This window comes from Geotrypetes seraphini, chromosome 14 (assembly GCF_902459505.1).
Source record: "Geotrypetes seraphini chromosome 14, aGeoSer1.1, whole genome shotgun sequence".
Taxonomy (NCBI): Eukaryota; Metazoa; Chordata; class Amphibia; order Gymnophiona; family Dermophiidae; genus Geotrypetes; species Geotrypetes seraphini.
Window position 1 is genome coordinate 54514765 of NC_047097.1, and position 21117 is coordinate 54535881.

Here is a 21117-nt window from a genome sequence, read left to right on the forward strand (position 1 = left end):
GGGTTTTTTAAAATGCTTGGATAATTTCCTAAAAAAGAAGTCCATAGGTCATTATTGAGATAGCTTGGGGAAATCTACTGCTTATTCCTAGGATAAGCAGCATAGAATCTGTTTTGCTACTTGGGATCTAGCTAGGTACTTGGGACCTGGGTTGGTCACTGTTGGAAACAGGATACTTGGCTTGATGGACCTTTGGTTTGCCCCCAGTATGGAAACTATAGGACAATCAAGCCATTGTGGCATCACTGATGAGTTGGCTCTTAGCCATTGGTGGAATGAGACATTGACATCACAATCACAGCTCTGGAATGTTACTATTTGGTTTTCTGTCAAGTACTTGGGACCTGGGTTGGCCACTGTTGGAAACAGGATACTTGGCTTGATGGTCCTTTGGTCTGTCCCCAGTATTGCAACTCTTATGTTTTTAACTATAGGACAATCAAGCCATTGTGACATCACTGATGAGTTGGCTCTTAGCCATTGGTGGAATGAGACATTGACATCACAATCACAGCTCTGGAATATTACTATTTGGATTTCTGTCAAGTACTTGGGACCTGGGTTGGCCACTGTTGGAAACAGGATAATTGCCTTGATGGCCCTTTGGTCTGTCCCCAGTATTGCAACTCTTATGTTCTTAACTATAGGACAATCAAGCCATTGTGACATCACTGATGAGTTGGCTCTTAGGCATTGGTGGAATGAGACATTGACATCACAATCACAGCTCTGGAATATTACTATTTGGATTTCTGTCAAGTACTTGGGACCTGGGTTGGTCACTGTTGGAAACAGGACACTTGGCTTGATGGCCCTTTGGTCTGTCCCCAGTATTGCAACTCTTATGATCTTAACTATAGGACAATAAAGCCATTGTGACATCACTGATGAGTTGGCTCTTAGGCATTGGTGGAATGAGACATTATGACATCACAATCACAGCTCTGGAATGTTACTATTTGGATTTCTGTCAAGTACTTGGGACCTGGGTTGGCCACTGTTGGAAACAGGATACTGGACTTGATGGACCTTTGGTCTGTCCCAGTATGGCAATTCTTATGTTTGATTTTAGCACCCATTTGCTCATAGAGTTCAATGTAGAGTATTGGCATATCACCTATATAAGTATGTACTGTATGTTATGCATCTGCATCTAAGTTAATTCCATTTCCAAATGTAACATCTGCTTCTCCCAGGGTTCTACTTCTTCCTTAAGTGCTTTGGGATTTCAACATTTCTGAAGTATTTTATGGCCCTTAACGTGTGCTACATTAATGGATCCTAACAATGGCGGCTCTGCGTTTCAAAAGCAGCAAGAAAGCACATGTTGATCCCAATATTCAACTGTTGTCAACACATGAAATACTGTGAGACTATGGAAGAGGTAAGCCCGGACTCTGCTTAGCTTAGCAGACAGAGCTGAGCAGTTGTAGTTTATCGACTAAAAATGTTTCATCTTGTCATGCTGAAAACAATGAAAAATTTTTCTTATTATTTTGTTTTAGCTCGTGCATCATCTCTGGAAATCAGCTGTTGGCAGTATCTGAAACAGTGCAAGAGTCCTGAGCTATGGGGAAGAAAGGGCATAATTTACAATGCCCTTGGTAAAATGATATTTGGAAAGAATCAAAATGCATGATCTCATAGATAAGTACAGTACTACCCTTAAATATAGAAAATAAGTGTGCATAAGACATTAAGGTCCTCTTTTATAAAGGTGGCTAAGTGTTTTAGTGAGGATTTAGCATGCACTAAGCGCTAACGGGTCCATAGGATAACATGCTTGTGTTAGCATTTAGCGTGCGTTTGGCGTGCGCTAATATTTAACGCACGCTAAAAAGTTTAGTGCACCTTTGTAAAAGAGGGGGTAAGTACCCAATAACGAAGCAGAACATTTCGTGGACCAACTTTTAAAAGAACGCATATACTGTGGGAAGTAGGATCAAATACGACACATATTTATTGAAAAATATTCAGACAAATTAGTTGTTTTGCATTGATTACAGAGAAATATTATTCATCATGATGCTCACATAATTTAACTGTTCTTTGAAAATGATTTCTTAAAAAACAGGAGAAGAAAAAATTGTTCAAATTTCGATTTTAACTGGGTGAAGAATAGGTACATATTTGCAAAGATTTATTTACAGTGCTTTCTTCACATTTTCATGGACCATCAGACTGGGGGGAAAAAAACAATTTCAAGGCAAGCACAGCTTTATTTGTTGTTGTTTTTTTTTACCACAGATTGAGATACTAAGGTGTGTTTTAATTAATATAAATTACTAATCCAACTCTCCTGGTCAAATCAGTGGTGTTCTCTAAGAGGAAAATAAAGAACATATATGTTAGAAAAATGTTCATTACAAATATATTTGAAATAAAACCTTAATTTGCTAAATTATAATGACTTCAAAAATAAATTTAATAAAAAAATTGCAGTGGCCATAAACAAAAATTGTAAAATTTACAGTGAAAACATTTTATTTGTTGTATTCAATACACAATAATAACCAAAGTTAATATTTGATAGGGGTTTCCCTTTTGATTTCAAAAAGGCTTACAAAAGGAAGGTCCTTGGTTATTATCTGGCACATTATATATTTTATATAAAACATGCCAGATGAATAATTATGGTAAATCTGACAGCAAATAATCAGCATCTAGGTACAATAACAGGAAATACACACTGAGGAAATACAATTTTTCTTGGTGGGTGTGACATCCCTTAGACAAGACTTTAACAAGGACAACAAAGGACATGAATGTCTTCCCATAAAACTGTAGAAATAAAGCACCAATTTACATAGTTTAAAGTCAACAGCACTTTTCAACACTATCAAGGAGACCTGGTTTTTCAAAGTTGTATTAGTGCTTGGAGATATTCTAATTCCTTGCCCAGAAATCTCAAGTCTAGTCCTGTAGAGGTGGATCAAGAGAAACAATAGGGAGCCATCCAGCATATCAACCTCCTGAAGAGAAGCGTAAAGGTTCTCTTAACAGCAATCCTGGACTCTGTATGGAAAAGCTGTCCTGATATGAAAGCTTCACATCTTCACACTCTTTTCTACTTTTCACACCAAGTTCATTGTCATTCACAAATTACCTCTATCCTGAGACAATTTGTGACCAACTTGTATGCTTTTTGTAATATCATTTGCCCTATTCAATCATTTAACTACAAAAATCCAAGTAAGGTTAACAGTTTGGGGGTGAGATAATTGATTTTCTGAAACTGAATTACATCACTGATAGGTGTAATGCAAGGAGAAATGAACAGTCAAGAATTTCCCAGGTCTTCCTATCTTATTTTTTACAACTGAAATATTAGTTTTGGAAAGAGAATGTCTGTATCAGAGATGGTCAACGACCTGGTTCTTTATAGTTACCATTGATTTCTTGTGAGATAGTTACAGCTTCAGCTCCCAAGGGGAGTCTGTCACTGTACTCTGATCCTACCTCAAACTCCTCCTGATTAGTCTTGGACTGAGATTCAGGGATGGATTCAGTTACCGTGCTCCCTTCCCTTCCTCTTTCTCTCTCCCCTTCTTCTTCCATTTCTACTTCTCCCAGTTCACTGGCATTGTAATTCTTCTCAGACTCCAGATAAGAGGCTCGGGGGTCAAAATCAGCGGCCATGTGTTTTTCCATTTGATCTGGATTCTGGGTTTTCATGATCAGTTTATAGGTTTTCCCCTGATATTTTGATAAGAGGTGGCAACATGTAGCCCCCAAGAGTGGGATGGTAGCTATTCCCAGTAAGAAAATACTAACCACAATTATAATGATTAACGATGGTATTTCCTTTTTGGTCTTAAATACTACTTGCACATGGCAATCTTCTCCCGGGTAAGTAAGGCACACTGAATAATTCATACCAGGTTTCAAGTCTCGAAACCAGTACGAATTTGTGCCTTCCTCAATCGTGGACCAGTCAACCACAGAATATCCTTTTCCAGTATCTTCACAAAGATACAGTGTTCTGAGGTGAGGTTTCTTTGATTTAGTATAGGAGGGAGTCAACTGCACTTTAGCATCTCTTTCTGACACTTCTAATGCTATCACCCCCATATCAAAAATGTGCTCTTTCAAGTCTGAACTTAGATTAAAACCATGGTTGGAGACATATTGTGTGCCTTCATTCGGACCACATTGTTTCTTGAATGGTGGCAGCTGGGAAGGGCTTCCTTCCCCATTCTTTTCTGAACCTGCAGGTGCATAAGTGCGTTGTGTTGGGGAAATCATCTTCAATTTCCCTTCAGATTTTGGTATATTGATTACATTGTTTCTAGACATTTTCAGCCCAGGATTTTTGTCACTGGGTTGTAATTTACTGGCAATGGAATCTTCTACGGGATTAGTGGGATATTTTTGTGAACCTGCCACTGCCACATTCACAGATGTCTGGTTACTTCCCAATTCATTTATAGCCACACAGGTGTAAGTTCCTTCCTCTCGTTTACTCAAGTGAGGGATGACCAGAGTCCCGTTTTTTAAAACATTAATGCGTTCTTTATTCTTTTTTGTAGATTCACTGGGTATGTCATTCCTTTCTTTTTCTATGCTGGACTCACTGAGCTCAGTCATTTTACCCCCAGTCTGGATTAACCACTTGATGGATGGCTGAGGGCTTCCTGTGGCATTGCAGTTTAACAATAATGTAAAACCATCATACAGTTCAGTATTGTCTAAGTTTGGATGGTAGGTTAGGTGAACTGATGGAGCTGTACACTGCAAACTGGAGAGTTTCCCCAGTGGTATGCCTTTAAGATTCTCAGGGCTAGAACAGGCAATGTGTTCTTTCTCAGGAATTGAAATCACCGTATTCTCGGTCCAGTTTTTCAACCACATTATGGTACAGGTACAATTAAAGGGGTTGTAGGAGATCTGCAGATGAGACAAAGAACCCAGTGAATCGAAAGAGCCTTCTAAAATGGTGGTGAATAAGTTGTTATTAATTCTCAAGGATCTCAAATCTTTCAGACTGTGAAAGGCATCCCCTGGAAGGTTCACCATGTGGTTATTGTTCATTTTCAGGAGCTGTAGGGCGCTAAGGTTATGGAGATCTTCCCAGGGAAAGTCTACAATTTGGTTGTGGCTAATATCCAAGTTCTTCAATTGTTCTAGGATAGCAAAGGTTCCTTTCTCAATGACCTTGATTACATTGCGACTAAGCCACAGGGAAGTTACCTGGGTAACCTCATTAAAGTAGCTCTTTTTTAGAGAGGTAATTTTATTGGCTGAAAGGCTAAGTGTAGTTACATTGGAGGGAAACCCAGAAGGTACCTCCCGGAGATCTTTGTAAGCACAGTCCACAAATTGTTGGTTATATTTGTCCACACAGGTACAAGGAGAAGGGCAACCATGGATAGTCCCTACAAACGCTGCAATGCATATTAAGAAGAGTTGTTCCATCCTGTATCCTATAGAAAAATGAAGGGAGAAGAGTTAATTCTGGGTACAAGAATATTTTAGTCTAAAATGTAGGGGTCAGTTATGAATTAGTAATAGTTAATAATGATTAGTTTTCCCCTCTCCATCCCCTTTGTAAAATTATAAACAGTTTAGGTAATCAAATTAATAACAATAGATTTTTATTGAAATACATTATTCATTTATTTAAGCTATTTATATTCACTTCTTCCTCCAAATTCATGAGTTTAGGACTTTGCGACTTTGGTTATTCGTGAGTTTCTTAACTTTGACCCACCCCCGCCACCCTCCTGGCTCCTGGACCGCTCCACGCTGTAACTGGTGGCCTAGTGGTGACACAGAGCAGGAGCAATCTTCCTATGCTCCTGCCCAATGCAGAGCCACCGGCACAAATTGGCTGCCATGAGTTCCCATGGTCTCATGAGACTACAGCGGAAACTCGCGGCAGCCATTTTTGTTCAGGGGCAGGAACGTAGGAGGCTCGCTCCTGCCCCGCTTTACCGCTAGACCACCAGGTAAGGTGTGGAGAGGTCTGGGAAGTCTTGGAGAGAGGCGGGGGTGGGTCAGAGTTGGACCTAAAAGTTATTCATGATTTCTCCATATTCGCAGGCCAGCTCTTCCCCTAACACCCATGAATATGGAGGGAGAAGTGTTATCTAAGTGGTTTATATTCAGGTAAAGAATTTTCCCTCTATGTCCCGGTGGTTTCACAATGTATCTAATGTACCTGGTGCAATGGGGTATTAAGTGACTTGTCTAGGGCCACAAGGAGCAGTGTGGGGCTTGAACCCACAACCTCAGGGTGCTGAGGCTGTAGATCTAATCACTAGGCCCTTTCAGAAAGAGTTACTTTGGGATTAGAAAGTCAACAGAAAATAGCAAATAATCTTCAGACTAGAAGTTGATCAACTTATTCCACCAAATGTTAGAAAACTATAGAGAATTAAGGTGGAATTCATGGAACATGAAAAAAATCCAACCAGAAAGAAAACGTAAAAACATGTCTAAAAATAGGAAATAATGAAGAAATCCAAAAGTTAGAAAATCCAAGAGTGGCTGCCCCTTTTTCCATATTTGAATTGATCTGATTGTCCAGGTCTTTATGAAGAAGCACATTCCCTGATGTACACCAATAAATAACGAAAAGACATGCCCTCAAAATAAACAGCTTATTTATGTATTTAATTGCAAATTTATAAGTCATAATCTCACTTTAAAAATATCCGTTACCTAATGTGCTGTACAAATGGTTTAAACGTGTATATTAACTATAATATGACTAACACCAAAGGCTCGTTTTACAAACAAAAATTAAGCAAATTTAAGGTGAATCCCTATCAATGGCACACAAATGTACATTTTATATCACTGATATGATTTCAATTCAAAGGCAATCTATAGAAGCAGAATTCATCAATCAGTGAAAATTCTGAGCAGAGAGAAGAGAACTTCAAAACCAGTAGAGATATTTGTGGCTTTGCTTTTAAAAGGCAGGGACCACCTTGCTGCTTCCTGATAGAATCTGCCCCTCTTAGGAACCTCTTCCCTTACCCAAATTTCAAACCTGAAATCGTAAAACCTAGATAATGCAGACATAAATTAGAAAGAAAGTATAAAAGACACTATTTTTTCTTCTTTAATCCATTTTTCTCTCTTTTCTGTTTTGTTAATACCTTTAAAGCCTGGTACCACTGTTTGACCTAATTTCCATAAAAACCGTACCACAAAGCGCATTAAAGAAAGATTATGAATTTTAGAAATGTCATTAAAATTCTCTCTTTAACACAGATGTGCTTTTGGAATGGTTTTGCCAAAGAAAGGCAGAAAGATCTGTGGAATATAAACAGGGAGCAGAAAAGGAATTATATTTCCCATTCCAGCAAAATAGAGAAAGTCCGGTTGTGTGTGTTGGGGTGGGGGTGAGGTGTAGAAATTCAAATTAAAAGAAATAGGGGTGGGGTAGCACCTACCATGGAATCAAACCCCCCCCCCCCAAACTCTTGTTATGCTTTACTATCCCCAGGTCAATTATTCTACAAGCTCAGTCTCCTTCTTTAATTTCAAATGTATAAACCATGATTTCAATCAAAATATACGCGTTGATACAAAAGATGTGAATACCTACAATAATTATAATATGACTAACCCTAGTGTCTTGTTTATCATATAAAAATTGAGCAAATGTAAGGTGAATGGAATTATTGTAGGTATTCACATTTTTTGAACCCATAATAATAGTACACAAATGTACATTTAAAATCAAGGATACAATTTCAATTCAAAGGCAATCTTAGAAGCAAAAATGCATCAATCGGTGAAAATCCTGAGCGGAGAGAACTTCAAACCCAGTAGAGACATTTGTGGCTTTCGCTTTTAAAAGGCACTGGTCACCCTGCTGCTTCCAGACAAAAAAAAAATCTGCCTCTCTTATTAATCTCTTCCGTCACCCAAATTTCAAACCTGAAATTATAAACCTAGATTAGGGAGATACAGATTAAGCGCTTCATCAAATTAGAAATTATTTAGCCACATTATCGTTTCATTCTTTTCTGTCTTGTTAATCCCTACGAAGCCTGGAGAGACAGTTTGAGCTAATTTCCCTGAAAATAATAGCAAAAAAGAACATTGACTAAAGATGATCAATTTTACAAAGGTCATTAAAATGCTCTCTTTAATACGGATGTGCTTTTGGAATGGTTTTTTTGCCAAAGAAAGGCAGAAAGATCTGTGGAATATAAACAGGGAGCAGAACAGGAACTGTATTTCCCGTTCTAGCAAAATAAAGTCTGGGAATTTCGGCGGGGGGAGCGGACAGACAGAGAAATAATGTTCCAACAGGGAAGTAGCAACTACCACGGAATCCCCCGCCTGAATTCTTCCATCCCCAGGTCATTTGTTCTACAACCTTACTTCTGAAACAAGCAGAACGGAGCGCTCTAAAGGTTAGCGATGCACTGCTTTATCAATTCTGCACCTAAAATATGAATTTCTATGCGGGCAAAACTACCTCTGACTGAGCAAGTGTATAGATAGATATATAGACCTATTGTATATGCTGCACACAGATATCTAATTACCATTATATCTATCTATATTGGCATATACATTCAAATATATAAATAACTTTATTGTGTGTGCCTGTGAAATCTTTTATTTGCAGTTTATTTCAACAGAGACCAGAGGCTAAACCACAACAAAAGCATATATTTATAGTTTATTTCGTTTTTATTAGTAATTTAAGTGTTTCCTTTCTTTCCAGTAGACATCAATGTCTATCACCCTCGCTATAAGAAAACATACACAATATGTCAGGTGTCAGCCAAAGCGCAAGAGGAAATAAACTCAGGTTAAGTTCCCCCTTTGCCTCCTTACCTTCTGGAACTTTTATTTTGGGAGAGGTGGTGACAGAAGAGAATCCCCCAGCTTGCGGAAAGCCGGGCTCAACTCCAGAAAAAGAGTTGGAAGGTGGGGGAGCACCTCAGGGCGTGGGATACGGGTGGCAGATATCACCGCTGGGCACACATGTTGCTGTAACGGCACATTTGGGGGATTTGACTCCGGCGCCGAAGGTCCTGGTGTCTGCCGAGGCTGCTTTTTCCCCCCTCCTTGGCTGCCGGATTGGAGCGGGTCTGCATTTCAGAGGCTCAGTGAGTGTTCAGCCTCTCCCACCTCCTTGTCTGTGCTGTGGTGCGTTAAAGCGACAGGACTCCCCGCAAAACCCAATGCAATATTTATTGCTGCTCTAGGAGTCTGAATGCAGCTTCTGTGCAGCCCTCTGCCCTCTCTTCCTATTATAGTCACTCAGCGCATTGTGCCGTCCACTAACTGATTGCAAATCGCTTTAAAGAGCTTCTGGAGGAACAAAATAAAGAACAGGTTCTCCCTGGAACCACTTTATCTGTTTTCTAAAAGAAAAAGCCGAGTTGGTGCACAAGAATAAAACTCTATAACCAAGCAAGCAAGCGTTCTTTTTTCGTTCTGCTTAATTAACCATGTGATATCTGACCTTAGGTCTGCTTTTGGATGAATATTATTTGTGCTAATTTCTCATTCTGTTGCCATTTTTTTTTTTAAATAGAAGGATTTAAAGGGGAAGAGGGGAGGGAGGAGAGCTGAATTGCTTGCCTGATGCAGAGGAGCAGCAGTGAATCCATTCACATAGCAGGGTGGGGTTGATAATATGGATGTATTTTAATGTGCAATTAAAAGAGGCAGATCCGAGAAGTTCTAACCTCGTGTCTACTTAACCACCGTTTGTCCTCTCCCTATCTAATTCTATCAAAAAGCGTTTTGCTTTGTAGTGTTACCATATGGCTAGAAAGAGGAGGAGGCATTGAGATATCCGGGTTTTACTTCTGTTGCTTTCAATGAAAGTAAAACCCAGATGTCTCTATCTTCCTTACTTCCGTTGCTTTCAATGGAAGTAAAACCCAGATGTCTCAATCCGTCTTCTTTTTCTGGAGCCATATGGTAAACCTTACTTTCACATTTATTTTCTAAAGTTCTTCTGTTTGGTGCATGTGTATAAAACGATGCACTGAAAGCTGGTATATGTGTGGCACAGTGGTTAGAGCTACAGCCTCAGCACCGTGCAGTGGTGGGTTCAAATCCCATGCTGCTCCTTGTGACCCTGGGCAAGTTACTTAATCCCTCATTGCTCCTAGATAGAGTGTAAGCCCACCAGGCCAGATAGGGGGAAAATGCTGGAGTCCCTGAATGTAAACCTCTTAGACTATAAGTGATATATAAAGAAATGTCAGGTTTTCTAATGATAAAGTTTGTGATATCTCATTAGTTACCTGTCCCAATATAGATATTTGTCGTGACTTCTCCATCACTAGGTTTTGTGGGTGCGCATATTGTGATACAGCATCACACAAATAATATACAAATACAATTGTAAAGATCGAGTTGTAATCAATATGGGCTGGGCCAGATTTGTTTTGGTGTCTGTCCAAGGATCAATATTTCCTGCCATGGCTCTACATCTCTGAATGCTCAGAATTTTAATGAGGCTAACGGAAAGAGCGTGTTTTATTTGGCAAGACCACCCTGGGTTCCGGGGCTTTGAAGGTTCCTTTTAAATTAAATATTAACACACTGAAGCCTGACCTCCGGTTCTGATACGCAACAAATATGGTTTTCTACTTCTGTTCTCTTTCACTTGCATGCTCTCTCTTTTTTTTTTTCTGTTCTTTCCGCAGACCGTGAATTCCCCAAAGCAAAGAACGGAGTCACATTTTTTTTAAATTCTTTAGTGTGTGCATATTTCTAAAGAATTTCTACCTAGATGGCTTTGTGATTAAATAAAGCAGCCGCCCCGGATGGCTGGCCATCAGCCATGTGGCGGAAGAGCTGGAAATAAGAAAGCCGAGAGCGGGAATATTTATGCTGATGCTCCTGGCCCTCACCTCAATGATGTGCAAAAGACCATGGGCTCCTTTTACCAAGGTGCGCTAGCGTTTCTAGCGCATGCAGGAAATTACCGTGCGCTATACTTCTAGAACTAACGCCAGTTCAATGCTGGCATTAAGGTCTAGCGCGCCTGGCAATCTAGCGTGCGCTATTCCGTGCGTTAAAACCCTAGCGCACCTTAGTATAAGGAGCCCCATGTTTTTAGTATTAATTAACAGATTGTTGGTGAAACCCTCCCCCATATAATTAGCTGGTAACGAGATTGTGAGAATAGGTCTATTTTTGGTCAATTGCTGTATTTTTTTAGGGATTTTCAGTTTTACGGGATTAAGTGCTGTTTGAGCAGTCTCTCGAGGAGTCAGATGGTTCGGGGTGTTTGGCCAAATACGGGAAACAAAGCTGGAGCACGGTCTGGGCTCAGCCCCCTAAAGCTAGGTCATTTTTCAATAGGGTCAAAACTGAAAACCAGTCCAAATCCTTAGGTCTGCAGGCTTTGTCTTCCCTTGTCTTAAAAGAGGTGAAGATTGTTGAGAATAAAATCACTCTTTAAGTACTCTCTTGGGATTTTAAAGCAGTCATATTAAGGATGTGACTGGTATAATAGGAAAAAAAAAAATCATAAACCATTATTAATCATGAAGACTTAAGAAGGCAACCACGTGTCTGAAAAGGCAATGCAATAAGTTGCAGTGTCCATTAGCGTGGGGTTTAATTTTGAATTACCTTGCTAAGGTTATTCTTCAATGCTAGCTTGGAAAATTCAGAGTGTGGCCCAGTGGTTAAAGCTACAGCCTCAGCGCCCTCCGTGGTTAAAGCTACAGCTACGGCCTCAGCACCCTGAGGTTGTGGGTTCAAACCCATGCTGCTCCTTGCGACCCTGGATAAGTCACTTACCTCCCCTCCTTTACAAAACTGCACTAGCATTTTTAGCGCCGGCCGCCGCGGTCACAGCTCTGACGCTCATAGAATTCCTATGAGTGTCCAAGCTGTTACTGCCGCAGCTTGCACTAAAAACACTAGTGCGGCTTTGTAAAGAAGGGGATTAATCCCCCCCCCCCCATTGTCCCAGGTACATTAGGCAGATTTTCTATACCATTCTTCCCTGGGAGAATGGTATAGAAAATTGAATAAATAAATAAAGCCATCATACCAAAAGAAAGCACGATCAGATGCAAACAAGCTGAATTAAGAATTGCTCCCAATTTAAAAAAAAAAAAAGGACTTGCTGAATTGTGGCCTGTTTTATTTTATTTATAACCCGCTTTTCCCAAAGCGGCTCACAATGTAAACATACGTTTAAAAAAAATACATAAAATACGTGTAAAAACGCAAACAAAATAAGCGGCCACTGCTCACCCGAAGCAAATGCCTTAATGCCCATATTGCGAAATAAATGTCTCTTCAAGGTATTATCAGGTCTAGCCCCTAAATATATAATAGACCTCTTCTCATTCCCAACTAACAGACATGAGAGAAGCACACACCTGAAATTTGTTTCCCCACCGGCTAGAGGATGCAGATATAAGAGACATCATCAACAACTTTTATCGTACCAAGCAGCCGTATGGGGCAAAGACCTAGGAAAACTCATCACACACTCAAACAACTATAGCGAATTTAGGAGACACCTAAAAACATACCTGTTCTTGAATTACATAGGTAACGAACAAGGACAATAGCCCCCTTCGTAATTCCACCCATATCTGATCTTGCAAACTGTTAACCTCTAATCTCTAAACTATGAATGTCCCAATCAATTAATGAAACTTTTCTAACTCATTGTAAATAGCACGGAACTTCCCGGTCCGGCAGTATATAAACTGTTGTTATTATTAATGTTGTTAATATCAGATGGTCACTGTTATACTCTGTAATTCGCTGACTGTACAGTTTCACCTCACTGTAAACCGCCTAGAAGTCGCAAGATTGTTGGCGGTATATAAGAATAAAGTTATTATTATTATTCAATCACGGAGCTCATCAAGATTCCATTGCTTTCTATTATGCTAGGGTGGTGGATTCCATTCCTGAGCTCCTCTAAAGGAAAACACAGTTGCACGTGAGGTATTCAGTCTCATTTCCCTTGTAGATGGCACAGACAAATCGCCATGATGGATGGAGTGCAATTTTGATAAAGGGACTTAAGCCTGAATAGTACCCATCAAACTTGCAGGAGCCAAACCATTCAAACCCAAGCATACCATCCACAAGCAGCCTGTCTTCTAACTTCAACTTCACGGAATATTCTGTGACCTGTTCAGTCCTTTCCAAGCAAAAAAAAGGGTTCTAACCACTGAATTTTGGGCACTCAACAGGGTTTTCCCTTTAGAGTAGAATCTTTATTGCAGCTTGGGGCTGAAGTAAAGTTCAACCACATGAGAGCAGGAAGATCATCCGAGGTGAGGTAACTTCCCTGCCACTGAGGCAATCTGGTGCAGGGCACCTCTAGCCTGGGAACCATGAGGCAGGATATCCTGATTGGAGAGTTCCAGAACAGGGTTCACGGTGTTGGACCCTCCCTCCATGAGCAATCATACCTGCTCCAGAAAGGTGTCCAGGAGTACCCTCTTCGGTTGCCATTTTGTTAAAATGTCAGTGCCTGTTCCCTGGTGGTGTTTTTAAGATTCATAGGTAGGGGTCAGGCTGTCAAACAAGGTAGTGCTTCCCAATAAGGAAGACAGTCAGGGGCATAATCAAAAAATGAAAACATCCCCCCCCCAAAAAAAAAAAACAACAAAAACCTACACCTTGGCATTTATTTATATACATTAAAAATATTTACGTATGTTTATCAAATGTCGCATGAATTGCTTTCTGGAACAAACCAAACCAGTTCATAAACCATCCAAAATATCCTGAAAATGTTGCAGAACCAAAGCATAATGTGTTTCCTGCACGCCCTTTTATTCAGGCTGTTATTGAATAGATCCAGGACTGGACTTGAGGAAAGCTTACCAGCTTATTGAAGTATAAGCTTGCTTTTTTTTAGGTGTATCTTGCTTTTTTAGGTGTGTCTTTAAGGGCCTGATGCTAGCATTCAAATCCTTGCATGAGATGGTGCTGGGCTACACAACGACCAAGCTTCCTCCGTATATGCCAAACTGGTCCCTCCGCTCCAAGGATGCAAACTACCAAATGACGTTCATACTCCCACTTCATACCAAGCCACTGGAATCAACTGCCTCCGCAGATCAGATCCCTTGAAGGACTCATGAACTTTAGGAAAGCAATAAAGACCTCTTCACCTAACTCTCCTGCCCCACGACTGATGAATTACCAAGAAATGTATATTGGCACTAGATCCTTGGTATATTAGCATAAAACTTATATTGGAAATCTTGCACTGTAACTATAGCAACTTAACCTGTAAACTGCATACATCCTCCCTCCGTATTCGCTGTGATAGCGGATTAAGAAACCTGGGAATACAGAAAAACCACGCATAACTTTTTCATACGTTATTCACTGTTTTCTATTAAAAACCATCATGAATATGGTGAAACCGCGATTAACATAGTGGGAAAACTGGCCTGTTCCTGAAGGCGAGGCAAAACACGGTGAAGAAAGTGCTGGGAATCGGCGATTTTCTTTGTAAACGCTTGGAATCTCTATGCAAGCTGACATAATTTGGGGGGGGAGGAGCCAGCAAGCTAAAACCCACAAATACAGTGTTCCCCCACGAATTTGCGGTTTCAATCATTCGCGGTATTCTCAGACCGCCTCTTCCTGTACTAAAGTCGGGCTTCACCAATCAGGAGCTGCGTGTCACAGCAGCTCCTGATTGCTGTAACCTGCCTTTAGTACAGGAAGAGGCGGTCGGAACATACTGCGAGTGATTTCCTTCACTCGCCAGCGTTCCAGCTGCCCTCTCCTGCCTCCCCAAGTGAAAAACCCTATTTGTGGTTTTTCGATATTCGCAGGGGTTCCTGGAACGGAACCCCCGCGAATATCGGGAGAGTACTGTAATCGAAACCGCCAATACGGAGGGAGAAGTGTATTATATATATTTGTATTAGATCCCTAGTATGTGTTGAGATAGAATTAAAACTTGCATTGAAAATCCTTGCAGTGTAACTATGGCAAATTGTAACTTGTATACTGTATATTATGTATGTTTAACCTGTAATCCATTCTGAGCTTCTGGGGAGAATGGGAGAGAAAACTAACTAACTAAATAAATGAATGGAAACTGATCTCCCTGCCCCACCACAGAAGCAGAGAAGACCAAAATGCTAATCTAATGCATCCATTTTTCATGATGCTGCTTGCCCTCTGCTGTCACCTCCCTTCCCCACTATTAAGATCCCTCGGTGTCTGCTGCTTCTGCGACAATTTTTTGTGACCCCTCCCCTGCCTCCATTATGGGGTTGTTTTGTGCATCCCAGAGATCTTAGGCATGGATACGGAAAGGGTGGTAAATGCGGTGGAACAGTCTCCCGGAAGAGGTGGTGGAGACAGAGACTGTGTCTGAATTCAAGAGGGCCTGGGATAGGCACGTGGGATCTCTCGGAGAGAGAAAGAGATAATGGTTATTGTGGATGGGCAGACTGGATGGGCCCTTTGGCCTTTATCTGCCATCATGTTTCTATGTTTCTATAGTTTCTATAATCATAAAGTTCTATGACATCACAATGCAGGTGTAAAGAGCCTTAGCCTATAGGAAGAGGAGATGCAAATGTTAAGAGCCTTAGCCAATAGGGAAAGGAGGAAATAGTGGATGCTCTGGATGGGCCATTTGGCCTTTATCTGCCATCATGTTTCTATAACCATAAAGTTCTATGACATCACAATGCAAGTGCAAAGAGCCTTAGCCAATAAGGAGAGGAGGAGATAGTGGATGCTCTGGATGGGCCATTTAGCCTTTATCTGCCATCATGTTTTTATGTTTCTATAGTTTCTATAATCATAAAGCTCTAAGACATCACAATGCAGGTGTAAAGAGCCTTAGCCTATAGGAAGAGGAGATGCAACTGTTAAGAACCTTAGCCAATAGGGAGAGGAGGAGATTGTGAATGCTGCAGATGGGCAGACTAGATGGGCCATTTGGCCTTTATCTGCCATCATGTTTCTGTTTGTATGGAGTCCAGGCTCCAAATTTTTTGATAATGTGCAATTACTACCCCCACCCCCACCCCACTGCTACTGTCTCAATCATCTGCTTCTGTAACACCTGCATCTTAAATTATGGTGGCTTTTTTTTTTTTCTTCTGCCACGAAGTTGGCACATCTACTTTCTTCCTGCAGGCACACATAACTCCCTGATGTGCACCTGTTTGAACTAGGTTGCATTCTAAGATCCACCCTGCGGTTTGGACAGCTGCTGATTAGTGAGTCAAGCAGCATTAGCACGAAGAAAGTGCTGTGTGGTAGCTTTAACAATTTAACAAAGAAAAATGGGGAGACCCAATGATCCACAGTGAAAACAATCCACCGATGAAAACAAAAACTATGGATACAGATGTTCTGGAGATAATTTATTAAACACTGACATATAAAACCATGAAAATTCAATTTAAAAAGTACAATGATAAAAAAATACAGTGATAAAAATCCAACCGGACCCTACACGGTCCGTGTTTCGGTGAACACGCCTTCCTCAGGGGTCCAATGGTTTGCTAACTCACATATAAAGAATTGGACTGAAAACAGTCTATTGTCTTTAAACATGTGAGCAAAGAACACCGCAGACAAGCTGAAGTAGCAAAAAAAAATGCTAACAATTTATACACTGCATACAGTATTATACATGCGTCAATCATAATTATCTGTGGGAGAAGAAGATAGTATGAGGTAGATCGACGTAAGGCGTAGGAGAGAGCATGGGGTGAGTTAGTAGGGGATGAGAAGGAGAGATCATGGGAGCGAATGAGAGCGTAGGGGAACTTGAGGTTGAGAGCAGGAGTGAAGAAAGAAAATTGCAGATGAATGAATGAGGGAAAGGTCATTGAAGCAAATGCAACAGGAAGAGATGTTGGGGAGTGTGAATGGGGGACAAGTGGGTGAGATAGTGGTGTGAGGAGGGCGAATACCTAGAGGTGTGGGAGAGTTTGAGAGGTGGCTGAAACAGCAATTTGGGGAATGTGGAGGAACCAGAGGGAGAAGGGATCATGGGGGTAGGTGGAATGGATGCCAGAGAGAGCCACACACACCCCTCACCCACCTTACAGCCCCCTCTTCCATTAGGACCTGCAAGAATTATGCATCCAGATTATGGAGCCAAATAAATGCTCTTGAAGTTGCCATGACAATTTTTGGATTTTAGTCCATGCTTTTTTTCAGTAGTAGCTCAAGGTGAATTACATAGAAACATGTTAGCAGATAAAGGCCCAATGACCTATTCAGACTGCCCATCCACAGCATCCACCATCTCTTCCTTTCTTAAGAGATCCCACGTGCTTATCTCAGGCTTTCTTGAATCAGACCTTTGTCTCCATCACCTCTACCAGGAGACTATACCACACATCTACCAACCTTTCTGTAAAGAAGTATTTCCTTAGATTACTCCTGAGTCTATCACCTCTTAACTTCATCCTATGCCCTCTCCTTCCGAAGTTTTCCTTCATTTGAAAAAAAAAAAAAAAACCCCATCACCTCCTGTATATTAATTCCACAGAGATATTTAAACATCTCTATCATAACCCCTCTCTCCTGTACACGGGGTATATTCCTTTCTCTGGAGGGCTTATATTTTATTCCTGCCTTCAACCTTTTGGATGGAGAGAGAAGTTGGCTCAACACAGGATTGGATTTAATATCTTTAATTTTGTCACCTTCCTCTTAAGGAAATTGTATTTTCTTTTTAAGTACACACGGAGTTTTTGTATAAATGGATTTTATCGAAGCTACCAAGGTAGTCCTCTAATAGGCGGTATATCAAACATTAAATAAACTTGAAATTTGCTTATACCTAAGTTTGTACCTGATGTAATGAAGAGTTAACTAGTATGAACTTAGACTGAGGTAGGAGGTACAAGGTGCCCACAAAAACACTCTTTGATTTTAAATGGTTACAAAATCAAAACTTATTGGAATATATCTATAAATAAGATGACAGCAAATACAAGTCCCAAAAAGCGCAGTTAGCAGGATCTTACACAATCGCTTGCACTTTCACCCTTATAAGTCGCAATTGGTGCAGAAGTTACAACTTTCAGACAATGCAATGCGACAAAATGCCCAGGTGTTCCTCAAGTGGCCCCCGAGATCACCGGACATTAATGTTTGTGACTTTTACCTTTGGGAGTACATGAAAGATAGAGTGTACCTGCCTCCACAACCCGCACCTCTGGATGATCTGCAGGAACGCATCACTGAAGCTATAAACGCAATCACGCCGGATATGCTTCGGAGAGTCTGGTCCGAGCTCGATTATCGCATTGATGTTTGCTGAGTGGGGGCGCACATCGAATGTATGTAATCAAGAGATACCGTGTGAAACTTTATGAGTTGATGAAACAGTAGCCATTTAAAATGAAGGAGTGTTTTTGTGGGCACCCTGTGTATATATATATATATATATAGAGAGAGAGAGAGAGAGAGAGAGAGAGAGAGAGTTGTCTTTCATTTGTGTAATCTAAAGACTTTTGAGACAATTGTATTGATTATAATAAATTAATTTTCCCTTAAAGAAGTGCTCCTAACCTGTTGCTTCTTGCTGTTCTTTTTTTTTTAATTCTTTATTTTCATTTTATAATATTGACATAGTTATTAGTCAAAACAAAGAAATAGTACAATACCAGTACAAACTTTTAAGGTGAGACAATAATCAACTAATAGAAATTACATTAGAAAAAAAAAACAAACAAATTTCTTTTCTCATCATAAAGATAAAGCATTAAACCAAAATATAAAATTTACGGGATTGTTACATTAGACCTCAATTAAAGGGGGAGAGAGCAATACAATAGCTGAATCCTCTATTAAACAATACAAAGAAAATAAAAGATGGTAGCAAGGGAGAACCAGAACCTTATTAATGAGCTGACTTGAAACAGAAGTTCTCTCAAGTATTCTAAGTTTGCTCTTTAGCAGAAATAAATTTTGTCAACTGTTGAGATTCAAAGAAAATAAATCTATTCCCTTGATAGATCATTACACATTTACAGGGGAATCTGAGTACAAACGTCGCCCCTAACTGATGACGTCATCAGTGACGCTTCACCGGCAGGAGAAAGCCGTGAAGCAGCCTGTTTAGCGCTGTGGTTGCCGACGCTACTGGAGGGAGGTTTGCTGCTCTCGCTGGGAGGGTCGGAAGGGTTCACTCGCTGACCACCTTAAGTAAGGAGGGAGGGAGCGCGATAGGGACCGGGCCGGCTGTGCACCCCCCCTAAGTCTGCACCTGGGGCGGACTGCCCCCCCCCTTGGTACGCCACTGCATTAGAGTGATTTACAGGCTTCGTAAATTTGATCATATATCTTCATATTTGAAAAATGCTCACTGTCTTCTGGTAAAATATCAAATTGTGTATTAAAAACTTCTAACAACATTCAAAGTATTGAGAGCAGATGAACCATTATACTTACCACGTCTGTTGACTCCTTACATAGCAGGTAGGCACCTCTTCCATCCGTTCGAAATTCTGCTGCGCGACTCATATTCCATGAGAGCCGCAATTCTCACGTAACCCCTCTCAAGTCGCTTCTATAATTACTCAAGAGAAAAATTCTAAGTATGAAATTAATCCAGCACTGCATTGTTTAGATTGTGGATTAAAAACAAAATGAAAAAAACAACCCAGCTATATCAGGCTGAACCTCTGCAGTATGTGCTATTGTGTTTAAAATACTTAGATTAGGCCTGGATTTGGCAGAACAAACTGCTGCTGATTTGGGCTATTTGCATCACCATGACAGTTATTATTCTGCTGTAATTCAAAAAGTAATTGAGGACAGCCATTTTCTTTGGCAGAAAACAGAGGTAAATGTGAAATATATTGGTCATCTCCATCTCGTCTGTCAATAGAAGACGAATGCTGGAACATGAATTGGCAACTGGAGCCAACTCACAGAGTCTGGGATTCAGAGCTGCCACATTACCTTTTTCCAGTAAGGGTATTATAGGTCAGTCCTGATTTTCAGTGTACATGCCCAGTGAAGCGTGGTATTCATAGTCCATTTAATATAATAAAACCCTAAGCCGCGTATGCGCACTCCCACCTGCGTGCTCCCATTTTCTGTGCGCTGTAGGGCACTGCAGGTAGGAGTGCGCATGCGCGCGAATCTCTCTCTTTCTCTCTTCCCCCGAGGCGGATGTCGGCCGCGGCAGTTGTCAGTGGCTGCAGGCCGTGGCGGCTGTCGGCTGCTGGCGACTGCAGGCCGCCGCGGCTGTCGGCGGCTGCAGGCCGCCGCGGCTGTCGGCAGCTGCAGGCTGCGGCGGGCGAGCACGGAGCCACCAGCAGCGGGTGGCGGTCAGCCCGAGAAAACCCTGACCTATAGGCCGGGCTGAAGTTTCTGTTTTAGCTTAAAAGACGCTGCAGCGGCTCCTCTCACGAGCCGCTCCTGCGTCGGAGAAGGCGGCGATCGTGAGAGGAGCCGCCAGAAATTTACACTGGTTGGGGCTCGAGCTGTTCGGTCCGTGCAGGCTCCTCTTGCGGTAAATGTAGGGAGAGGGAATGCTGCGGCTGCTGCACAGGGAAGTAAGGAAGGAGATAGGAAGAAAGACACAGGGATAGGTGCAGGGAGAGAGACAGAAAGAAAGACAGCGGGAGGAAGAGAGTCAGAAAGAAAAAGACAGGGGTAGGGAGAGAAACAGAATGAAAGATAGACATATATTCTACCACCAGCAGGAGGAAGGGAGACAGAAAGAAAAGAAGAAAGACACAGGGACAGGGAGAGACACAGAAAGACAGACAGACAAATGGGGCCAGGGAGAGAGACAGACAGAAAGAAAGACAGCGGGACAGAGAGAGAGATAGAAATAAAGACAGACAGACATATATTCTAGCACCCGTTAAGGTAACGGGCTAAAATACTAGTTACATTATGTTACATTTACATTTCTAGACTGCAAAACCTTACGGATCGATGTGGTTCACAAAAAGATAAAAACTGGACATTCTCAGTCATCTACAAAACTTGTCATAAGATCGTATTGGTGCTCTAGAAATTTTGCAGATAATATTGATTTTAGTAGTTTTCGAAAACGTAAGTAGGAACAAGACTTTGTGAATAAAGAGCGTAATTCCCAGTCCCAGCTCGCTGCCTGATAAGCAAGCAGACGCTGCTGGAATCTCTTTTGAGTGAAGGAGTCTGAGACGGGTTTTCCTAAGT

The 21117-nt window shown here is 41.1% G+C and overlaps 1 protein-coding gene across 1 annotated transcript; it reads right to left on the reverse strand.

Moving 5' to 3' along the window:
* Positions 1-1937: 1937 nt before the first annotated feature.
* Positions 1938-9463, reverse strand: ISLR2 (immunoglobulin superfamily containing leucine rich repeat 2). The gene is made up of 2 exons (XM_033920987.1): positions 8806-9463; positions 1938-5423 (listed from the first exon to the last, which is right to left on the reverse strand). The coding sequence occupies exon 2, from the start codon at positions 5413-5415 to the stop codon at positions 3364-3366; it is 2052 nt and encodes a 683-aa protein (XP_033776878.1). The 5' UTR covers positions 5416-5423; positions 8806-9463; the 3' UTR covers positions 1938-3363.
* Positions 9464-21117: the final 11654 nt, after the last annotated feature.

Coding starts and splice junctions, on each gene's coding strand:
- ISLR2 (XM_033920987.1), bottom strand. CDS start 5,415: ATGGAACAACTCTTCTTAATATGCATTGCAGCGTTTGTAGGGACTATC.